Genomic DNA, 18,677 nt, shown 5'->3' on the forward strand with positions numbered 1-18,677 from the left:
ACCGGCACTTAGTCTTTGAGGATCGATAATTTAACTTGCCACGTGCTACATACCCCCATACACTTGTGGGTGACATTTTGATTGCAAGTTTAGCATGAGTCAGTTCCATGAATCTCTTAATCTATATAATCATTTCATTGCACTTTTCATTAATCTCTTAAAATTGGTACCAAGTCAAATTATGAAATTGATATAGTATGGACAAATTAGAAAGTTTGTGGGTGCCATGAATTTAAATATGAAATTGATATAGTACGGATAAATTAGAGAGTTTGTGGATGTCATAAATTTAAATATAAAATTAATATAGTATGGAGAAAGTAAAAAATTAGTTAAAGTAGCAGTGTAGTACTCCCTCTCTCGTATTAAAAATAAAATGTTTTTCTTTTTGAATTGTTTTATTAAAAATAAAACATTTTCTAAAATGAAAACAACTCTATCTCTACTTTTTTATTTCTCTTACTATACTCTTTACTTATTTACGAAAAAAAAACACTCCATACAATCTCGTACCGTTTCTCAAATATTTCATATTTAATGAAACGAAGGGAGTATTGTTAATAAAAGTGGAGCTAAGTCATTAGTTATGTAACTTGTGGTGAATTTTTTCAAAAATATAAAACACACTAATTTGAGTGACAGACAAAAATGACACAAAAGAGACTTAACCTCTCTTTTTTTTTTTAGACAAAGAGTATACTCATTAGGCCAGGCCTGTGGTGGGTCTTATTTGGGTCTTCATTGGACTTGTGTTTTAGGAAAAGCCCAAATCAAGCCGGGTTGACCGAATAGATACATCTGCCATCATCAAATCACCATCCATTTTTTCAATTCTATTATAAGTATTGTTTTAATTTTCATACATGACACCGTTAAAATTATTCGTAGACATAGACTGCACTATTTTCCTATTATTTGAAAATTGGATAAAGCCAGTCCACCCCATTTACTGAATCGCGACAAACATAAAGATAGTATTTTCATAGGTCAAACCTTGAATAAATTCAATAAAACGAAATAAGCAAGAGCAATAAATTTTAAAATAAAAATGTTCAACTATTCAACTTGTGTCATTCGCAGACCAAGACAACCTAAAACTACGGATTGACTAAAACTTAAAAGATTCAAACACTACTTAAGTAAAACCTAATCATCAAATTACAAACAAGAATTTTCATAACCAAAGTACTCTCTCTAGGCATTAGAAGCCCCGACTTGTCATTTCAATACATCCCGATTAGAAGCATTAGATTATTTTTATGAAAAATGGTAGGTAGATCTCACATTCTACTAATTCATTTCACCACATTTTTATAAAATTAATACAGTATACAAAAACATATCTCACATTTTACTAATTCATTTCCCCACAATTTTTTAAAATTAATACAGTATATAGAAACAGATCTCACAGTCCACTACTTTTTCCATCCACTCTTCTTTATAGCATTTCTTAGAACTCGTGTTAAAATCAAATGAGACTTCTAATGCCGGACTGAGGGAGCTAAAATTACAATCAGTAAGGCGGCGGCGGCGGCTGATGTCTAGTGGTGGGGGCCCACACGACGTCGTTTGGCGGGTAGCTGTACACAGACGTCGGCACCGCCCCTCCACTCCCGCTGCCGGAGTTCGTCTGAGGAGAGTCACGATCGCCGGATTCGTGATCCGCCGGCTGCAGGCGGTGGAATGAGGGGTTGGTGAAGTTAACGCCGACGAGGTAGATCGTCCCGGCGGAGACGAGGGGGCCCACCACGTGGCCCCCGACCACCTGCCCCTGCGGCCCCGCCACCGTCACCGCGAAGGGCCCCGCCGCGGTGGCTCCGGGAGGGAGGACGGTGGCGGAGATGGAGAGGATATCGAAGCGGCCGTGGAAGGTGACGGTGGCGGAGGGCTGGCGGAGAGTGACGTCGGCGACGGCGCCGTTGGCGCTGAGGAGGCAGAGGCCGACGCTCCGCTTGCGGCAGAAGCGGGCGGTGGAGTCCACGATGTCGACGCCGCCGGGGAGCTCGAGGACGTAGGGGCTCATGGTGGCGTCGCGCGTCACGAAGACGGGCGGCTTCGGCTTGTTTTTAGAGCCAGGAGGGCGGCCGCGGGGGCGGCGGAGGACCTCGATCGTGGCTTCTTGGTAATCGGCGGCGGTGGGAGAGAACATGGTGGTGTCATCTTCTACCAATTTTCGCTTCATTTTTATCTTTAATTGGACTTTTTTGTATGTGTTGGAATATATATGAGATATATAGTGAATATTAAGGGTAGGGATGATTGGATGCAGTAGCATTATAGAGAGAGGTAGAGCAAGTAGTGTGAAGATGAGAGGAAGATGGGAAGAGAATAGTCTTGGACTTTTGCATTCATAAATTCTCTTCTTCAACATCTTTTTTGGTGGATATTCAATGAATGTTTCTACTTTCTTTTCTTTGTCGACACATAGTATATATTGAACTTATCGACATAAAATGTACAGTAGATTAGTTGGTAATTAGATATATAGTAGTAGATGATTTCTCTAGTGATGAGCTTATGAGTAGAAAAAGGACTTCACCATATCTATTAGTTTTTGTACGTTGATTCGTAGCATTGGATCTTGTACTTCTTGACTATATATATTGGATTTTTGTAGGTTAATTAATACTAGTATATGCCATGTCGATGTATAAATTTTTAAATAACTATGAATGAATTAATAAAAAAGGTACTATAAAAACTTAAATCAAGCAAAAAAATTGGTTAACTGATAATTTCGGATCGGCAATATTGGAGAGTAATGAGTGGCTGTTTAAGAATTGACTTGAAATTTGAAAAGGATGTTGGGGGAATACTTACATTACATTAAAAAAGAATGATACTGATTAATATAATAAATAATGACAATTATCAATGTGGAGGTCAATTCATATAGTACCACATTTAATTTTTAAGATTATAACTACAATCACGTGTTTTAAAGGCATCGAACAAATGAAGCCTTTCCATGCAACTGCAGTTCAAACTTCAAACTTCAAAGCATGAAACCACACTAATTTATTCAATTCATCTATATAAACAATATATCTGTGATTTAAATATTTATTAGATGTATCATCTATATATAAGGCTATGTATCTACAATTCTTATAAACAATTAACCCATGAGGTTTTCTAAGTATTGGGTCCGTCGGTAAATCTGTTGAAGAAATTGTCGTTGGACCATTTTCGGAAATAGACGATGGATAATTGTCCGTTAATTAGTAAACTCTGTTTTTTATAGTGTTTAAATTCCTCTAAAACCTATTGTCAAAATTTTAATACCCCACGTTTCTTTATAGTGAATTTACCAGTCCGATGTCATCAATCAGGCAATTTATTAAAATTTCATTATTATATCAGTTAGATTTTGGTGAAACTATCAACGACGGATGTAAGTGGGGTCGGGTGGGGTCGACCGACCCCACCGCCGTCCATTGAGGCTGCCAAGAAACTTAAGTTTTTTGACCTCCGACCCTATGCAGCAGCATCTCCGACCCCACACGGCAGAGCTCCACCCCATGGTTTGGCCTTCGTCGGAGTAACAGAGAGGACGAATCAGTTGGAGTAATAAGGAAGATTGGGGATTTGAGGAGAGAGACTGTAAAAAAGAATAGATATAGTCTGTAATAAAGGAAACGATTCCACTTCTTTTATTTCCAATTATTTTAATAATTAAATTAAATGAAAGGGCATCACGCACGGCCTATTTTTAAAATACTAAAATTAGTCGATCCCTTTTAACATCAACATATAGATGGCTTATGTAGTTAAAATTATTTGGGTTATAGATTAAGTCACCATGATCATTACAGAATATATATGTTATTACCCATAATTTCAAGCTATTTTTATTTCATTTATTGGATTTTTGAAGTTAATTATAAATTATCAAGCGATTATTACTTTTACAATATTGAAATATAGTAACTTTTAAGGGAGTTTATAATATTCGACCGAAAATGTATTTTCTGAATTCTTTTGAATAAGCTGCAAAAATATGTTGGGAGGTTGTCTTAATGCATATCGAGCGAGAAACATTCAATTAATACTATTACAAAATGATCAAAGAAATTTTTAAGTAGATTTTGTTAAATATAGATATTCCTAGGAAACATATATATCATTCATACCAAAAGATATGACTACACAATATGAAATATTTTTTTAAAATAATTATTTACTATATTTATAATTAATTAAATTAATTTTTAAAATAATCATTTAAATATTACTATTATTATTATTATTATTATTAATTATGTATATTATCCGACCCCACGAGCTTTATTTTCTGCGTCCGTCATTGGAAACTATAATGTGGAATAATAAGTAATACACATGCATATTATGAATACAAGGGAGTATTTTTAGAAGTCTAGAACTATTCCACCAACCAAGCACAAAGTAACTTCAATATTGGGTTTAATTTGCCTGCAGATATTGAGGAGTGGGCACCACTTTTATGCTACATTTTCACCCAAAGACGAAAATTTTGACACTTATCAGAAAAGAAATCAAAATGGGTGGCTTATTTTGATATGATTTCTATCTACTACGTTTCTAGTAAAATCATATCTGAAAACTTCATCTAATAAATGAGTTGGAGATTTTAGAGTACATTTCAGTCAATAATGAAATAAGCAATTTTATAAATAAAAAATAAAATATATGATAAACATACACATTTTAGATCATTTTTAGTTATATAAATTTAAGATAAATGAGTTATCAAATGTCATAATAGTATTATTAAATGTTCGAAGTTATTATTTCCCACATAAAGTACATAAAGTACACAGAATCAATTCATAATTTATGCTATCTCTCTGTTCTGAAAAGTTTAAATTTTTGGTTAAGCATAGATTAATACAATTGTTAAACAAAGATAGATGAAAAGAAAACGTAGTTTGTTAGTGGAAATTAAAGTCCACATTATTAGTAGGGTAGTGAGATCCAAAATCAGAAAATTCTTTGTTTTCATAGATAGACTAAGAAAGAAATAATAATTCATACTTTTAAGGGACAAATGGAGTTTGCTTAAAATGAATAGTTGATACACACTTGTTACCGCTATACATTCCCAATGTATGCAGAATTACAAATTACTACTGCATGAAGTTCTATCTTGTTTTTTAGTTTTCGACGTAATAGTGCTGATTAAAACCTCATCGTTTTGGTCGTTTTGGGGATGCTATTCGAAAAAGTCATGTCGAAAATCGAAAGATTTAAGCATATAATGGTGTTAATTGCTAACAATTTTAATTTGTAATTTTATAATATATTAGGCGTATGCATGAGAGTATAGAGCAATTGTGGAAAACATCAAATATTAGATTACAAAATTATGATCAATATTGGCTCATTCATCCGAAGCTTAATTTGATAAGAAGAATCGTAATATCAACGTCTAAGCTATATATGTCGTCGAGCCGGGTGAATGAATTGATTTGTGCAGTTTCAAAACAAAAATTCCTCGCCACCAACTTTGACTAGATGTTGTATGACTTACTAATGGCTCAACTACTAGGGTACTATCAACACCAGGCAATCCTTACTCTAATCTCTCATATTTTGTCGTCTAATAAATTATTTTAGATATATAATGAAATACATAACATGCACGTGCATAGTATATACAATTATTCCATACTCATTCCTTCTTTTAAGTATAAATAATTTTAGTAGTTGACTATATAAATTGAATACAAGATTAATAAAATAGGACATAGTTAGGAAAAAAAATATTAATTGTAGTATTATTAAATATTGATTGTGGATGAGGATACGAGGTGTCACACTATTTGGTGTTTCCGACGGAGTAGTTCACGCTTCAAAATTAACATATGAAGTAGAATTAGAAAAAAAAGGATAATCGTTAAAAACTCATAAAGTCAAAGACATACTGATATTCATTGAATACTCCACTTCAAGTCTTCAACAATAAATGTGTATAACAACATGGGCATCCGTAATATGTGGCGTGGGTCTTTATTTTCTCAAGTTATTGAAGCCACCCAATTTTGATACATTTTTTTTAAAATGAAAACGTTATTGTATATACCTTATTATGAATCCTACTTTATTTTTTCTTCTAGTTAATTTATAACAGTATTATTTTCTATCACGTAATAAGAGTCTTTTTCATTTTGATCCATCCCACCCAATACAAAACTACAAAATTAATCTTTCATGCTCCATATTCTTTGACTTATTTCACTCATATTTTATTATAAAATTAATACTCCATATATAAAAGTAAGACTTATATTCCACCAATTTTGTGCAATTACATTTCTAAAAATCGATGCTGAGTCATTAAATACGAACTCCTATTACAGAACGGTGGATACCATACAATTTTTTTACGAAACAAGAAATATATCTATAGATGTGGGATTTAGTAAGTAACATATATGGAGTACAAGATATGTTCAATATAAAGTTAAATTAATATGATGGATATAAGATGATTTCGACACTGAATTAAATTTTGAATTCATGAGAAACCCAAAATCAGAAAAGTTGCTACTTCATCAAAGCAACCGTAATAATGATGATCTAGAGCTCACGCGTCTCGTTTGGCCTTTTAACATTAAAAAAGTGTTTATAATTGATGAGAATCGTTTTAAACCCTAAACGATCCATGCTGCATTAGTTATATCTGAATCCATTGAAAATTGCTTTTTCAGTCATGAACTAATACTTATCAATTTTGCATCAATTGACGTGTGCCCACCGGATTGACGACACCTACCATTTATTCTTTATTTTTAATATCTAAGCCATTGCAAACGTCGTCGTGTTGCGGTGGAATTTGGTGTACCACATCGGTTTATGAAGGCATAGAATTTATTGGGCCCACGATTACTTTTACACTTACTTTGGGCCATAAACCCATAACTCAGGACACAATGCAACATATTATAGTCACTAGTAATGTTTTTGCATTTTTTTTATGTAAAAATATACTCGGGTTTATTATACGGAGTAATTAAACTATTGGAGTAATTACATTAGTGCGTTTGAGAATAATTTCCGGTTTATTATAATTAAACTATTTACAAGACTTCAATGCTGTAGAGTTCATAATAAAACTATCAATTAATCGGGTTTGAAATGAGTGTATTTTCCCAAAACAAATCATCAATTAGCTAGAATTATAGAATTAATTCATGACGCAACTATCTATCTCTCTTAAACCATAATCATTGATTAATGTATCAAATAAGGTCGCTATTCATAGGAATAGGTTCCATTCCATCGTTACTTTTATACTATAGGCTCCATGTATATATATCCAAACTAAAGTGAAATCACATTCTAAGATACTCAAATTGGAATTAGCCAAGGAAAAATTCAATTTGCATCAAATAATATTGTCTAAAGGTTCGAAATGATTGCATTGAATGTACAAATTTGTTCTTCATCCATTTGAGAGTGCATTTAGTCCGAAAAAATAGAAAAAGTAGGTAGGATCTTAAAATGTGCAATAAGTATATAGAGTATACATACTGAAAATGATATTTTATAAGTATAGATACCAAAAAAATATGCATCAATGAAAGTATAGATTCTAAATTTGTAATTTACTCTAAAAAAATGCTTGATTGTCTAAAACATGCTATATAACAAGCAATTTTTTATACAACAGAACCCTATCATACTGAAAAAACATTTGGAACTTTTAATTTATTTTTATGCACGTTTCATTACATCAAAAATCTTTTGTGGTAAAGATGTGCATATGTGTGCTAAGTATTATCTAAATTTATAAGTTTTAAATGTAAAATGAAGAACAAAGAGAATGATATAAATAAGTTTGCTATGAAATCTAAAGATGTTGACCACAAGTCACAACTAAGTTTGAGGATGACAATTTGTGCAATTTTTCTAATAAGTAAACATGTTTAGTGACATCGACGTAATAATAGACAAACAGTTTTTATCAAACACATTTACCTTATTGCAAATGCATGATCACATGTTTTGAAAGGGACATGGTCATCGATCACCACTATAATTCGAACGTTTATCATTAGTAACTAAATTTGTGTATTTATTATATATGTACAATGTTAAAATTAATATCTAGATCATTTTGTTTTTTTAGAGGTCGGCGTCTATTTTTTTGTTCATGAATATACATATTGGTTGGTGGAGCTATATATATGGTGGGCTGGGGCACATTAATCACCCAACAATTAAAAATTTTTAAAGGAGAAATTTAGTAATTACACATGTTTATATGTTTAATCAAATATTATTATATTTACTTAAATTTGAGAATAGTTTCAACTTATATTCTTTTTATAGTTTATTTCTTGTATTCAAAATAGCGTTGCTTTTGTTGAAATAAAAAAATAAAATCTAGATATATGTGATATAAAATACATCTAGAAATGATCCAACTCTAGATGTTATGTCGTAAATTCTCTAGAATGGTAGACTAGAATAACTAGATAATTATTTAGGAAAAATGGAATATAAAATAAATTATTATGGTAACGTTCTATTATAAGATCAATAAGATTTATAAAAAAAAGGGTTAGGGTTGAAACTTTTATTTGTTGGGATTGACCGAATAGCCGAAAAAAGTCATAATTCGATGACCCTAAACCGTAAATGGACTACACGCTCCACGTTTCATAAGTTGGTCGATGACCCAAAAAATTTATAGGGATATAATTGAAAATTTATATCCAAAAAAAATGATAACCCAAATTATGTTAAAACCGAATAGCCCACAACTGATTGGTTGGCCAAATTAACCCGCTGAGTTAATTCTCATTATATATAAGTAAAAATATATTTTAATTCAATCAAATTTGAAAACCATACTCATTTTTTTTACTTTTACACTTTTTATGAAATATGTAAAATTTTAAAATAATCACTATTTAAGTAAAACATAAATTTTATCACTAAATGAGTTACATATTTAATTCGAATTGAAGTAATTACTCATTTATTCCAGATATAAAATGATTAATATAATATAGTAGTATTATTACTTAAAAAATAATAATATACGGAGTAAAATTTTTTGAGCCCGATTGACTTGATGGCTTAGCCTAAAACCTTAAGGGATTGAATTTGGATTTAAAGTTTATAAGATAGAAAATTTCGTCAGAACCCAAATGGTCCGAGAATTCGAGTAGGTTAACTCGACTGGGACCTATATATATTAAAGTGAAATTAATTTTGTATCGCTACTTTTTCACAAAATCAAATCATTTCTCAAAAGTCCTCGAGAATTAAAGCGAGTATTTAAATAGGGAGTGCGAGTTATAATTGTGCTTTATTTCATTATTTATATGCTCTACTAGAGGTGAAGCGCATTTTAATTACTAAGATATTTTCTCCTTTATTTCACTACATATTTAAATTGGAGTCATTATTGTCTATAATAATAATTGAATGTATATGGGCCAATGGATCCAAATCATGACAAAAGCATCAACAACACTAATAAATAATTGGAGATATTCCATTTACGCAAATGCTAATCAATCTTATGAATTAAAAATACAAGAAAGAACAACCACTAATTTTTATTTTATTTTTTAAATCCAAATCTTAAAAAACACCAACCAAGAACACGTTGACCAATTTTGCTGTGGTTCACAATTTTTTTCATCAATAATCAAACATCTCCGCCATGATTGGGTGGTGGCTCAGCCCCACCGAGTTCCACGGCGCGCCATCGCCAACCTGAAACTCCTCCGACTGAAACATGCATCCGCCGACGGCAGCGGCTGCGGCGCTAACCGAACCGATGCAGCTCAATATCTCATTGAGAGATCCGAGCCTATGCGTCAGCTCCATCATCTGCGCCGCCAGCACCGAGTTCTCCGCCTCCACACTCACGCAGCGCTCCGCGGTGGCGCCGATGCTGCTCCGGATCATCGCGTTCTCCTTCCTCAGCTGCGCCGCCTGCGCCATCAGATCGTCGAGGTGCTTCTGCTTCCGCATCCGCGACCGCCGCGCCGATTCGCGGTTCGATTGCATCCGCTTGCGCTTCCTCTGGTCCATCACCGGCGGCGAATCCGACGAAGTCACGCTCGATGTCGCCATTAATGAATTAATTGAAGTGATTGTGTGTGTTTTTGGATCAATTGAAGAATTAATCGTGTGTATTTGTATAAGGAGAGAGAGGGGATAAATTAGGGTTTGCGAATTGGGGGAAAAGTTTATGAGAAAACGTAGAACCAGTAGAGGAAGACGACGGAGAAGGATTGGACGAGATGGGTGCCGCGGCGGAGGGAGGAACTGATCATAAAACCGGACCGGAGAAGTTCGCTCAGAACGGGAGACATGGATGAATCTGGAACATCAACGGCGGTTTCTGCAACATTCAATGATTTTTTGGTGAAGTTTTGGGGTTTGTGAGGTATGAATTGAAAAACAAGTGGAGTATTTATTTTTGGCAAGATTGTATCGGAAAAATATGTGTGGTTGTTATGTAATTAACCAGAGAAACGAGGCGATAATAGAAAAACGGAAAAGAGAGGGAAAATTAAATTGGAAAGCTGTGGGTGAGAGAAGTGGAAGAGAAGGGGCTTTGGAGAAGGGGCTTTGGAGAAGGGTGAGGGGTTTGATTTATAGGAAAATGGTGGGATATTACTACTTACCAATAAAGAAAAAGGGATTTTGGAAAATAGGAGAAATGCGTGGTTAGCCATCCTAATGGGCTCAACCGGAATCGGTATCCAAATTCTATTACTTTGGTTCGGATCCAGAATTTTTCATTGATAAGCAGGAACATTCGATTAAAAATACTACTATCAAAATTGACAAAAATCGAAATAGCTAGTTATGTGTTCAATATCAAAACTATGAATTTACTTGTCGGATCCAAAGTTTCAATTTCAACACTGTAATCGTCTTATAATATATGGACTGAATTGAAATAGATTATACCGATTCTGAAAATTTTGGAATTATAATTGTTAGTTAACCGTTTGTTTGATAAAAATCAGGTGATTCGTGAAAGTTTAAAGTGAAATTCTTGAAAATAAAAGTATAATCAAAATCGGGCTAGGAAGTGGCAGATTTAAATTAAAATAAGAACGTGGGGTATGGATTCATTTGAAGAATGGTTGGGGATGAGGCATGTGGGGTGGAAATATGATGCCATAAACGTACAAGGCCAGCTGTGTGGAGCAAAATACGGTCACTGTGTCATCTATTTTTATCACGCAAATCGATGCATGATTGAACCCCATTTCTCAATAAAGTGCTTATTACCTTCACCCCCACTTCTCACTTTATCATTTCAGATTTTTCATCATTCACTCTCTCCAGCCTCTCCTTTCTGTTTTTTAGTTGAATATGAGAGAAACTAAATTATAAAATACTACTCCTAGTATATTAATTTTTGTCGAAAATTGAAATCACTCTGCTACTTATTATTGTGAAATATCTTAAAATTGAAATGCTGTCAAGAGGGAGTAGTAATACATTTAATATCATTTGTTTTATTCTTTGTTGTATTTAACTTTTCAACTGCTTTTATTTTAGCCTCTTGTACTCCATCCGTCTCAGATAATTCGTCCTGATTTTCTATTTCGGTCCATCCCATATAATTTGTCCCACTTCATTTTTACTATTTTTGGTGCAATAATATACAAAATTGTTAGGTCATCCCAATAGCACATTATCTCCAAATTTTTGCACACACAAAGTAAAGTGCTGTTAGGTTTCCATCAAGAAGTAGTGTTTTCTTGTTCTAATTCACATTTTTGGGGATTGTACTGAAAAAGAAATTTGTCGTTTAATAATATTATTTTTTGTATTTTGTCTATATTTGTGAAGTGTTTTGATCAAATCTAGTTTTACAACTTGCAATTATATTTCCAGAAGTGGGGGGCTGATTTAGTGGGACAATCTGCATTTGGTGGCATTCATAAAGTTACCAATAAATGTATTAGTACCAAGCAGCTGTAGAACTAGAGCCACACATTTTATGTTAAGTTTCTCAATAGGTTCAATTTATAGAAATTTAACAAATATCCATAAATTCTATTTTTATTAGTACTATAACTTATTGATAATATTTTTCATAATTAAAGCTAGCAAAAAAAATTTAATCTCAAATGTACTATTAACAAAAATCACAATATTTTTAAAAATTCTAATATAAACAAAAAATTTCTAAATTACAAATAGATAAATAAATAAATTTACCAGTAGCTCGGCTTGGCTGTCCTGTACATTATTAAAATAAGTTAAAATTTGTAGGAGAGAGAGGACAGTAAAAAATCCTTAATCAGTCAACACAACCTTTGATAATCGCCAAGGAAGACTAATTTTTTTAATTATCTTTCTAAATATCTTTATGAACCCTTTTCTTCCGACTAATCACATTTTGTTGCTATAATTATTACACGCCAAACTACATCTAGAAGAATGTCGATTAATGATGCATTATGCTACATACACAATCATCTAGACATCGACGTACTTTTGATTATTTTTTCCCTTTATTTCATAATTTTATTATCCTTTGACGGATTTTATTTATAACGTGATATTTATATGTACAAAAAAAATCCAACCATCACCTTGCTTTGATCTCGATCTCTCACGTTAGATTAATACTACTCCACTGTTTAAATATGATTAATCTACCACTTTATCAAAAGCTGAGACGGACATTATGATTTAGCAGTACGTGTTAAAGTTCGAGAGTTTAATTAGTAAAGCAATTAGCAATCACTTAATAGAATCAACAAAATATATTAAATGTTTATATGTCGCTAATTAAATTATGGCTTTGCAATTGTGTATTTAATTTTTGTGAGTTACAATGGTCATGCAAAGTATGGTGTATACTAAGGTGCATGGTAGCTCACGTGTGCGATAGTTCACTGGATTAATGCTAGGAGAGTTAGTTACATGGCAAATCGGATTTTGGTCCCCGGAGAATTAAGATGGAATCCTTGTTGATCCATCAAAGTCTAGATGAGGCGCTCAAGGCGAAAGAAGATGATGATGGTACGGGGAAGTGCCAGAAATTCTAAGGAAGCGCGTAGACAATATTCTTGAGTCTTGATGATAAAGTCTTGAGAGAAGGGGCGCTTTTAAGAAAGCGGTGGGGGGGAAAGAAGTTCGGGGAGCTCTACATGGTAAAATCCCTAGCTAACCGATTGTATTTGAACACGCTCTACAATTCGATTTGTGGAGAATAAGTCTTTAAGTGAGCGGATCGATCGTTGCAAAGTTTGTGGACGATCCGGAGAATGTTGAAGAAAGTTGGAAGATGAGGATAAAGCATTGTCCTCCTCAATGCTCTACCATCTTCCTACGTTGAAGGATGCTGTTGTATGGAAGGGATAAACCCATCACATTGCTTGAAGTTCAAACGACTCCAAGACCAAGGATTTTCGAGGCAAAGTAGCTTTCTCCCTTGATCTGAGGAAGATTAATGTCCCAAAAAATGGAAGGGAAAAGGGAAGCCGAAAGGATGCTTCAACAAGGAGTCTCATGATGCCGATAAAGCCCAAAAGAAGGAGACAAGGGGCTGGCACTATTGCAAGAAACCGGGCACATCAAAAGGAATTGCTTCCATGGAAAGAGGGAATGCCTTAAGGAGCAACACCAGGTACAACGATCTAGTTCAAGATGAACAAAATATGCACATTCTTAATGTGGTGGATCTATTAGTGAATGTTGGGTAAGAGTTTCGGGTGTAGTTTTCATATTTGTTCTCATCATGAATGGTTTCAAGAGTTTAAACCCTCAATTTTGGGTCGAGTTCTTGGAAATAATCGGACTGTGCTATTAGAGGAATGGGCTCTATCGGATTGAAATTAGCATCCGCTCGTGGTCTTGCTTACTAATGTTAGATTCATTCCGAAATTAAGAGGAATCTTGTCTCTTTGGGTCTTGCGCAAAGGGCTATGGTTTTAGAAGCCAAGATGATCGGGTGGAAATCTATTTTGGAAGTGCGGGAGTTATGAAAGCTATGAGGAAGTAGACCCATACTACCTAGATGCAGAGGTTATTCAGGGGAAAGGCTATAGTGTTGAAAGAGGAGTAAGTGATCTCAAGGGATTCAAGGTTAGGACATCGGGCAAAAGGCATGAAAGTCTTGGTAAAATAGCGGATTTTTAATCATGATGATTTACGAGATTTAAAGAGTTGTGAGCGGGATAATGGGTAAGAGCAAGAAGCAACCATTTCCTAAGGGTAAGCATGTTGGGGTTTGTATACTAAAAGATGCCTCGAGCGTACATGCTTTTGTACAATCCTTTTGGGGCATGTATACGAAACGCCACGTCCCTGTTTACCTAATTATGAGAATAAATAATATAATATAATGGTTTATTATTGAAATATGATAAACAAGTCTAAGGCTTTTACTAAGAAGGTCAAGTAGGAATTCGATGAATCTCCTCATGAGTTTTCCAAAAGGGAACATGGCCGGATCTAGTAAAGAAAAACGTATTCATGACCTAGATAGGGTTTGGCTACCTATTGGACGGTTGGGTGTTTGTGATAATTCTCTCTTACCTAAGAAGAGATTGGTAACACCGGTGTGGTAAAGCCTTTAAGGATCTAATCCGAAATGTATTCTTTATTGCTATCTCGAAAGAATATATTTCAGAAAGTTTAGTATTTTCTAGTCTATGATATTAATATCAATATTGTTTATTCAATCAAACGCCACTTTGACTTATCAATATGTGAGAGTTTGTAGTAACTCCAAGTTCATGATATCTTGGGTGGTAGTAATTGATAACATGAAGGTATTGGAATATTATTTCATAGAATTCGCGTGCCCTGTGGTATGATTAAATCCCTAAAAGGGTGATCCCCAATGAGGTGTTTGAAAGAGGAATTTATTATTCGAAAACTGCATAGCTTGGAATTTATTCAACGAATAATAAATAAAGTTTCAAACTAGAAAAACTCTTTGGAGATTAATTTAATTCTAGTCACATAGCGACAAAAGAATTAAATTGATGGATCAAGATAATCTTAAACGCGAGAAATATTATAAAATAAAATGGACTCCAAGTTATTTGTAATTTGGTGATTTAAGTGGGAGTGCAATATTATTCTTTAGTGGAATAAAATAATATTCCATTGATAATATATTAAATAGGGTCTTTTGATTTAATTAGTAATTTTCTAATGGGTGCCCCCAACACTTAAGCATTTAATCCCCAAAATTTTTAAAGGCCCCTATAAAAAATAAAAAAGGAAAACCCGCACACAACCCAAGACCCCTAAAACCCCTCCCAGGAGGCAAAGGGCCCCCTCCCCTTCCCGATCGATTTTCGTCCCACCCGGGGGAAATTGGGTTTTGATTATTGTTTTGATCTACCCTTTAGGATTGATCGACAATTTGGTATTTGTTTTGGTTTTCCCTAGACCCATTCAAAGTTATTTAATTGATTATCTGCCCCACGGAGGGGAAATCGGGAAAAGGGGAATGCGGAAGATTGGGTGATAAACCAAGGGATTTTGCGGGCCAAGTAATCAATGAGGATTATGAGGAAACAATCGAATCTACATCGAATATGCATGATTATTGTTTATTTGATGTTATATCTATAATCTATGTTTATTGCATAAATTGGAGTTGAATCTAATCCCTAAATAGATCGGCAAGGCCCCTTTGTTTTTGTCTTCACCGGTGTCCCCAAAGATACTTCAAAATAAATTTTGGAGTATGCTCCGGACCCGGGTCCCCCCCACATTAATGGAGGCATACTTCATAAGATCTTTGATACTATTGGGAAAGGGGGTCCAAATATTTAAAGAAAGTTGAGGTCTTCAAATCTTAAAGAATGGCACAAATGGTTGAAAAAAAAGGGTCTACTGAAATGCCAAAGGCGAAAAATGGGGGGTTTGAGTCCCTATCCTCGACTTTGAAAATTTTCGCAAGTTGAAAGGGATTGACCGAACTGCCCTAGAAACCCTCAACAAAAGGCATTGCGAGAGGATGAATGGACTAATGGCGGGGGGGGTGTATCTTTGCCTCGGAGTTGATAAGAAGTTTTGGGGGAGGCGGTTTCCACCCCCTATTTAATCAAAACCCCCCCTGCAATAGATTTTGATATTCGAAGCAAGGTGGAAGGAGTTTTGCGAATCTAACCAAAACCCTTTTTGGGTAGAGCATATCTCACCAACGGGAAAAATTGGATGCAAGAGCAAAAAGGTCTATTTGGGGGCTCCAAACGGGTGCAAGGCCTACGGGGTTCGAAGGGGGAAACCCGGAATTGGTGGCAGAGATGTGGATTTTAATAAAACGTCCCCGGTCAGGGATGATACTTTTTTTGAGGTGGAATCCCACAATGATACTTTTTGAAGAGAAAAATTTTGAAGTCATCAATAATCCCCACCATTGTTGCCAAAAGGATGGGGGGCCCGGGAAGAACAAATAAGGCTCTTGAGATTAATGATTATGAGATGGCCTTTTTTGCTCTATTGTGGTGAACTATAGAATTTGATGGCCGCCACATATGAAGAAGCAATGAAAGGTAAAGGGAAAGGGAACAATGGTTGGAGGCCTGAAAAATAAGATTGAGTCCCCCCGAAAAAAAAAGACTTGGGAATTGGTGGATGACCCGAGACTCAAAAATTTTTTAGGCTAAAAAATCTTCAAGAAGAAATTGAAGGGGGGGAAGGAACAAAGTAAAAATATAAGGGATTGTTGCAAAGGATTAAAAAGGAAGGTGTTATTTTAATGAGGTTTTTACTGGTAAATCCACCCCCATTAGGGTTAAATTGTAAATTCTCAAAGAAAATGGGATGGAAGACAATCTTCCCTTTATGGTGACTTGGAAGGACAATATACATGGAAAACGCCTCGGGTTTCTTGACGAAAAAGGCAATGCCTGGGGAAAAATTGTATGGCCCAAACAAAGCCCGCGTTTGGGCAAAACTTTTGATACATCTATGAATATTGGTTTTATTAATGCCTTTATAAAACGTTTATCAATTTGGGAAAGGAAAGCGTGCCCGGGGGCTTATATGTTGATGATATCTAGTTGGGGAGAATTTGGGGAAATTTATATTGTAAGGAAAAGCTCAAGGGAAATTTTAAATGAAGGATTTAGGGTTTGGGTATTTGGGAAAGGATATTCAAAAGGGAAACCAAAAGGGGAGTTGTGGTCAAAGATTACTTGAAGAAGTTGATTGGGGGGTTTTAATGGAGAATTCCAAAAATGTATCAATTCCCGGGAACATTTTAAGCTCACTGAGCAAATACCAAAAGAAGAAGAAAGGAAATAAGTGCAAGATATCCCTTAGCCAACATTTGGGGAAACCTTTTGAATGGATACGGGCGACTTGGCGCATGGGTTAGTGTGACCGAGGGATAGGAGGGGTTTTGGGGAAAGGGTCCGGAGGCTTTGAAGGGGTTAGAGGTATGTCGTTTGGGGCTAAGAATGTTGGAATCTTGTTAAAAGAGGGAAACCGTTTAAAACCCCTTCCGGGTATTGGACTGGGCTATGCAACTAATGGGGCACAGGGAAAACTCAAAATGGATATATTTCAACTCACAACGGGCAGGGGCTAGAAATCTACTTTTAAACGTGGTGCATCCCAAAAATGAGTACAAAACACTTACCGAAATCAAGGAAGGAAAATCAAGGGGATTCTTGGAGATTTTTATTGGGCAAACAAAAGGGGAGGGTTTGGTAAAAATGGCGGAATGCCATGAAACACCCCCCTTTTTCCATGAGAAAGTAAAACATCGACTTTTGGGTACACTTCAAAGGGGGTGGCGCCCTGGGAAGTCGAAGTGGTGAAAGTTGGGAAAAGGGATAATGCGGGGTGCTTTAAAAAGGCACTTGTTTCTAAATACAACATTCTTAGAGGGGTTGTGTGTTTCTCATTAAAGGGGGGTTTGGGGAAGGAAAGGGGGGATCTTGGTTTGTAGTTGTTTATAGCTAAGGTGGAGATTGTAGTTATAATGGTCATGCAACACGTATACTAAGATGCATGGAGCTCACGTGTGCGATAGCCCTGGATTAATGCTAGGAGAGTTAATTTAAAAGAAGTATTTCCCGTGTGAAGATATAAAAAAGGGAAACTAAAAAAAGAGTTTTACACCCAAAAAAAGAAAGGAAGAGAATTGTCGCTAAGCAAAAAGGTTACTATCTTGAGTGTGTTGTTTTTTGTCTTCTTCTTGATTCTTTGTAGTTCATCTTTGAGAGTGTAAACTGGGTGAGTAATACAATCGAGATCAAAACCTTTCCGTGGATGTAGGTTTATACCGAACCAGAAAAATCAAGTTGTGTTGTCTTATTTTCTTTTTCTTTATTGTTGGTGATCTATCGGCGCCCAATCCTATCAATTTTGGTGAAATCTATTATTAAAAAATCAACCATTAGTTCCCATGTCGTCATCGATTTAATCACGATAGGAAAATTATCTAAAACATCCATATCATTTAAAAAATATCCCCCAAACTATGAATTTTAAAATTTTTAAAAATAAAAAATTACTTTTCGTGGATAACTAGCTACTGTAATGAAACACTGCTAATCTTTTTCGAGAGAACAAATAAACAAAACCCTAAATAGGAGTAAATGCTAAGTGCTAATTAAATAAATTGAAGAAAAGTAGTAGTACTACATATTTTTGCTTACTCAATAAGTTTTCTTTGTTTCTTTTTTTTTTATAAGCAAAAACATCAAGCCTCTTATCTAAACAAA

General features: G+C 34.8%; 2 protein-coding genes across 2 annotated transcripts; both read right to left on the bottom strand.

Annotated features, from left to right (window-relative positions):
- Positions 1 to 1,396: 1,396 nt before the first annotated feature.
- Positions 1,397 to 2,329, bottom strand: LOC125223989 (AT-hook motif nuclear-localized protein 28-like). Its single transcript, XM_048127315.1, has one exon. The coding sequence runs from the start codon at positions 2,276 to 2,278 to the stop codon at positions 1,517 to 1,519; it is 762 nt and encodes a 253-aa protein (XP_047983272.1). The 5' UTR covers positions 2,279 to 2,329; the 3' UTR covers positions 1,397 to 1,516.
- Positions 2,330 to 9,451: 7,122 nt separating this feature from the next.
- On the bottom strand, positions 9,452 to 10,581 carry LOC125218499 (bZIP transcription factor 44-like). The gene has a single exon (XM_048120179.1). It carries the CDS (start codon positions 10,078 to 10,080, stop codon positions 9,643 to 9,645), a length of 438 nt encoding a protein of 145 aa, XP_047976136.1. The 5' UTR covers positions 10,081 to 10,581; the 3' UTR covers positions 9,452 to 9,642.
- Positions 10,582 to 18,677: the final 8,096 nt, after the last annotated feature.

The sequence above is a fragment of the Salvia hispanica genome, chromosome 4, assembly GCF_023119035.1.
Source record: "Salvia hispanica cultivar TCC Black 2014 chromosome 4, UniMelb_Shisp_WGS_1.0, whole genome shotgun sequence".
NCBI classification, from domain to species: Eukaryota; Viridiplantae; Streptophyta; class Magnoliopsida; order Lamiales; family Lamiaceae; genus Salvia; species Salvia hispanica.

Excerpts from the sequence above, each read along its gene's own strand:
- LOC125223989 (XM_048127315.1), bottom strand. The coding sequence starts at position 2,278 with ATGCTACTGCATCCAATCATCCCTACCCTTAATATTCACTATATATCT.
- LOC125218499 (XM_048120179.1), bottom strand. The coding sequence starts at position 10,080 with ATGGCGACATCGAGCGTGACTTCGTCGGATTCGCCGCCGGTGATGGAC.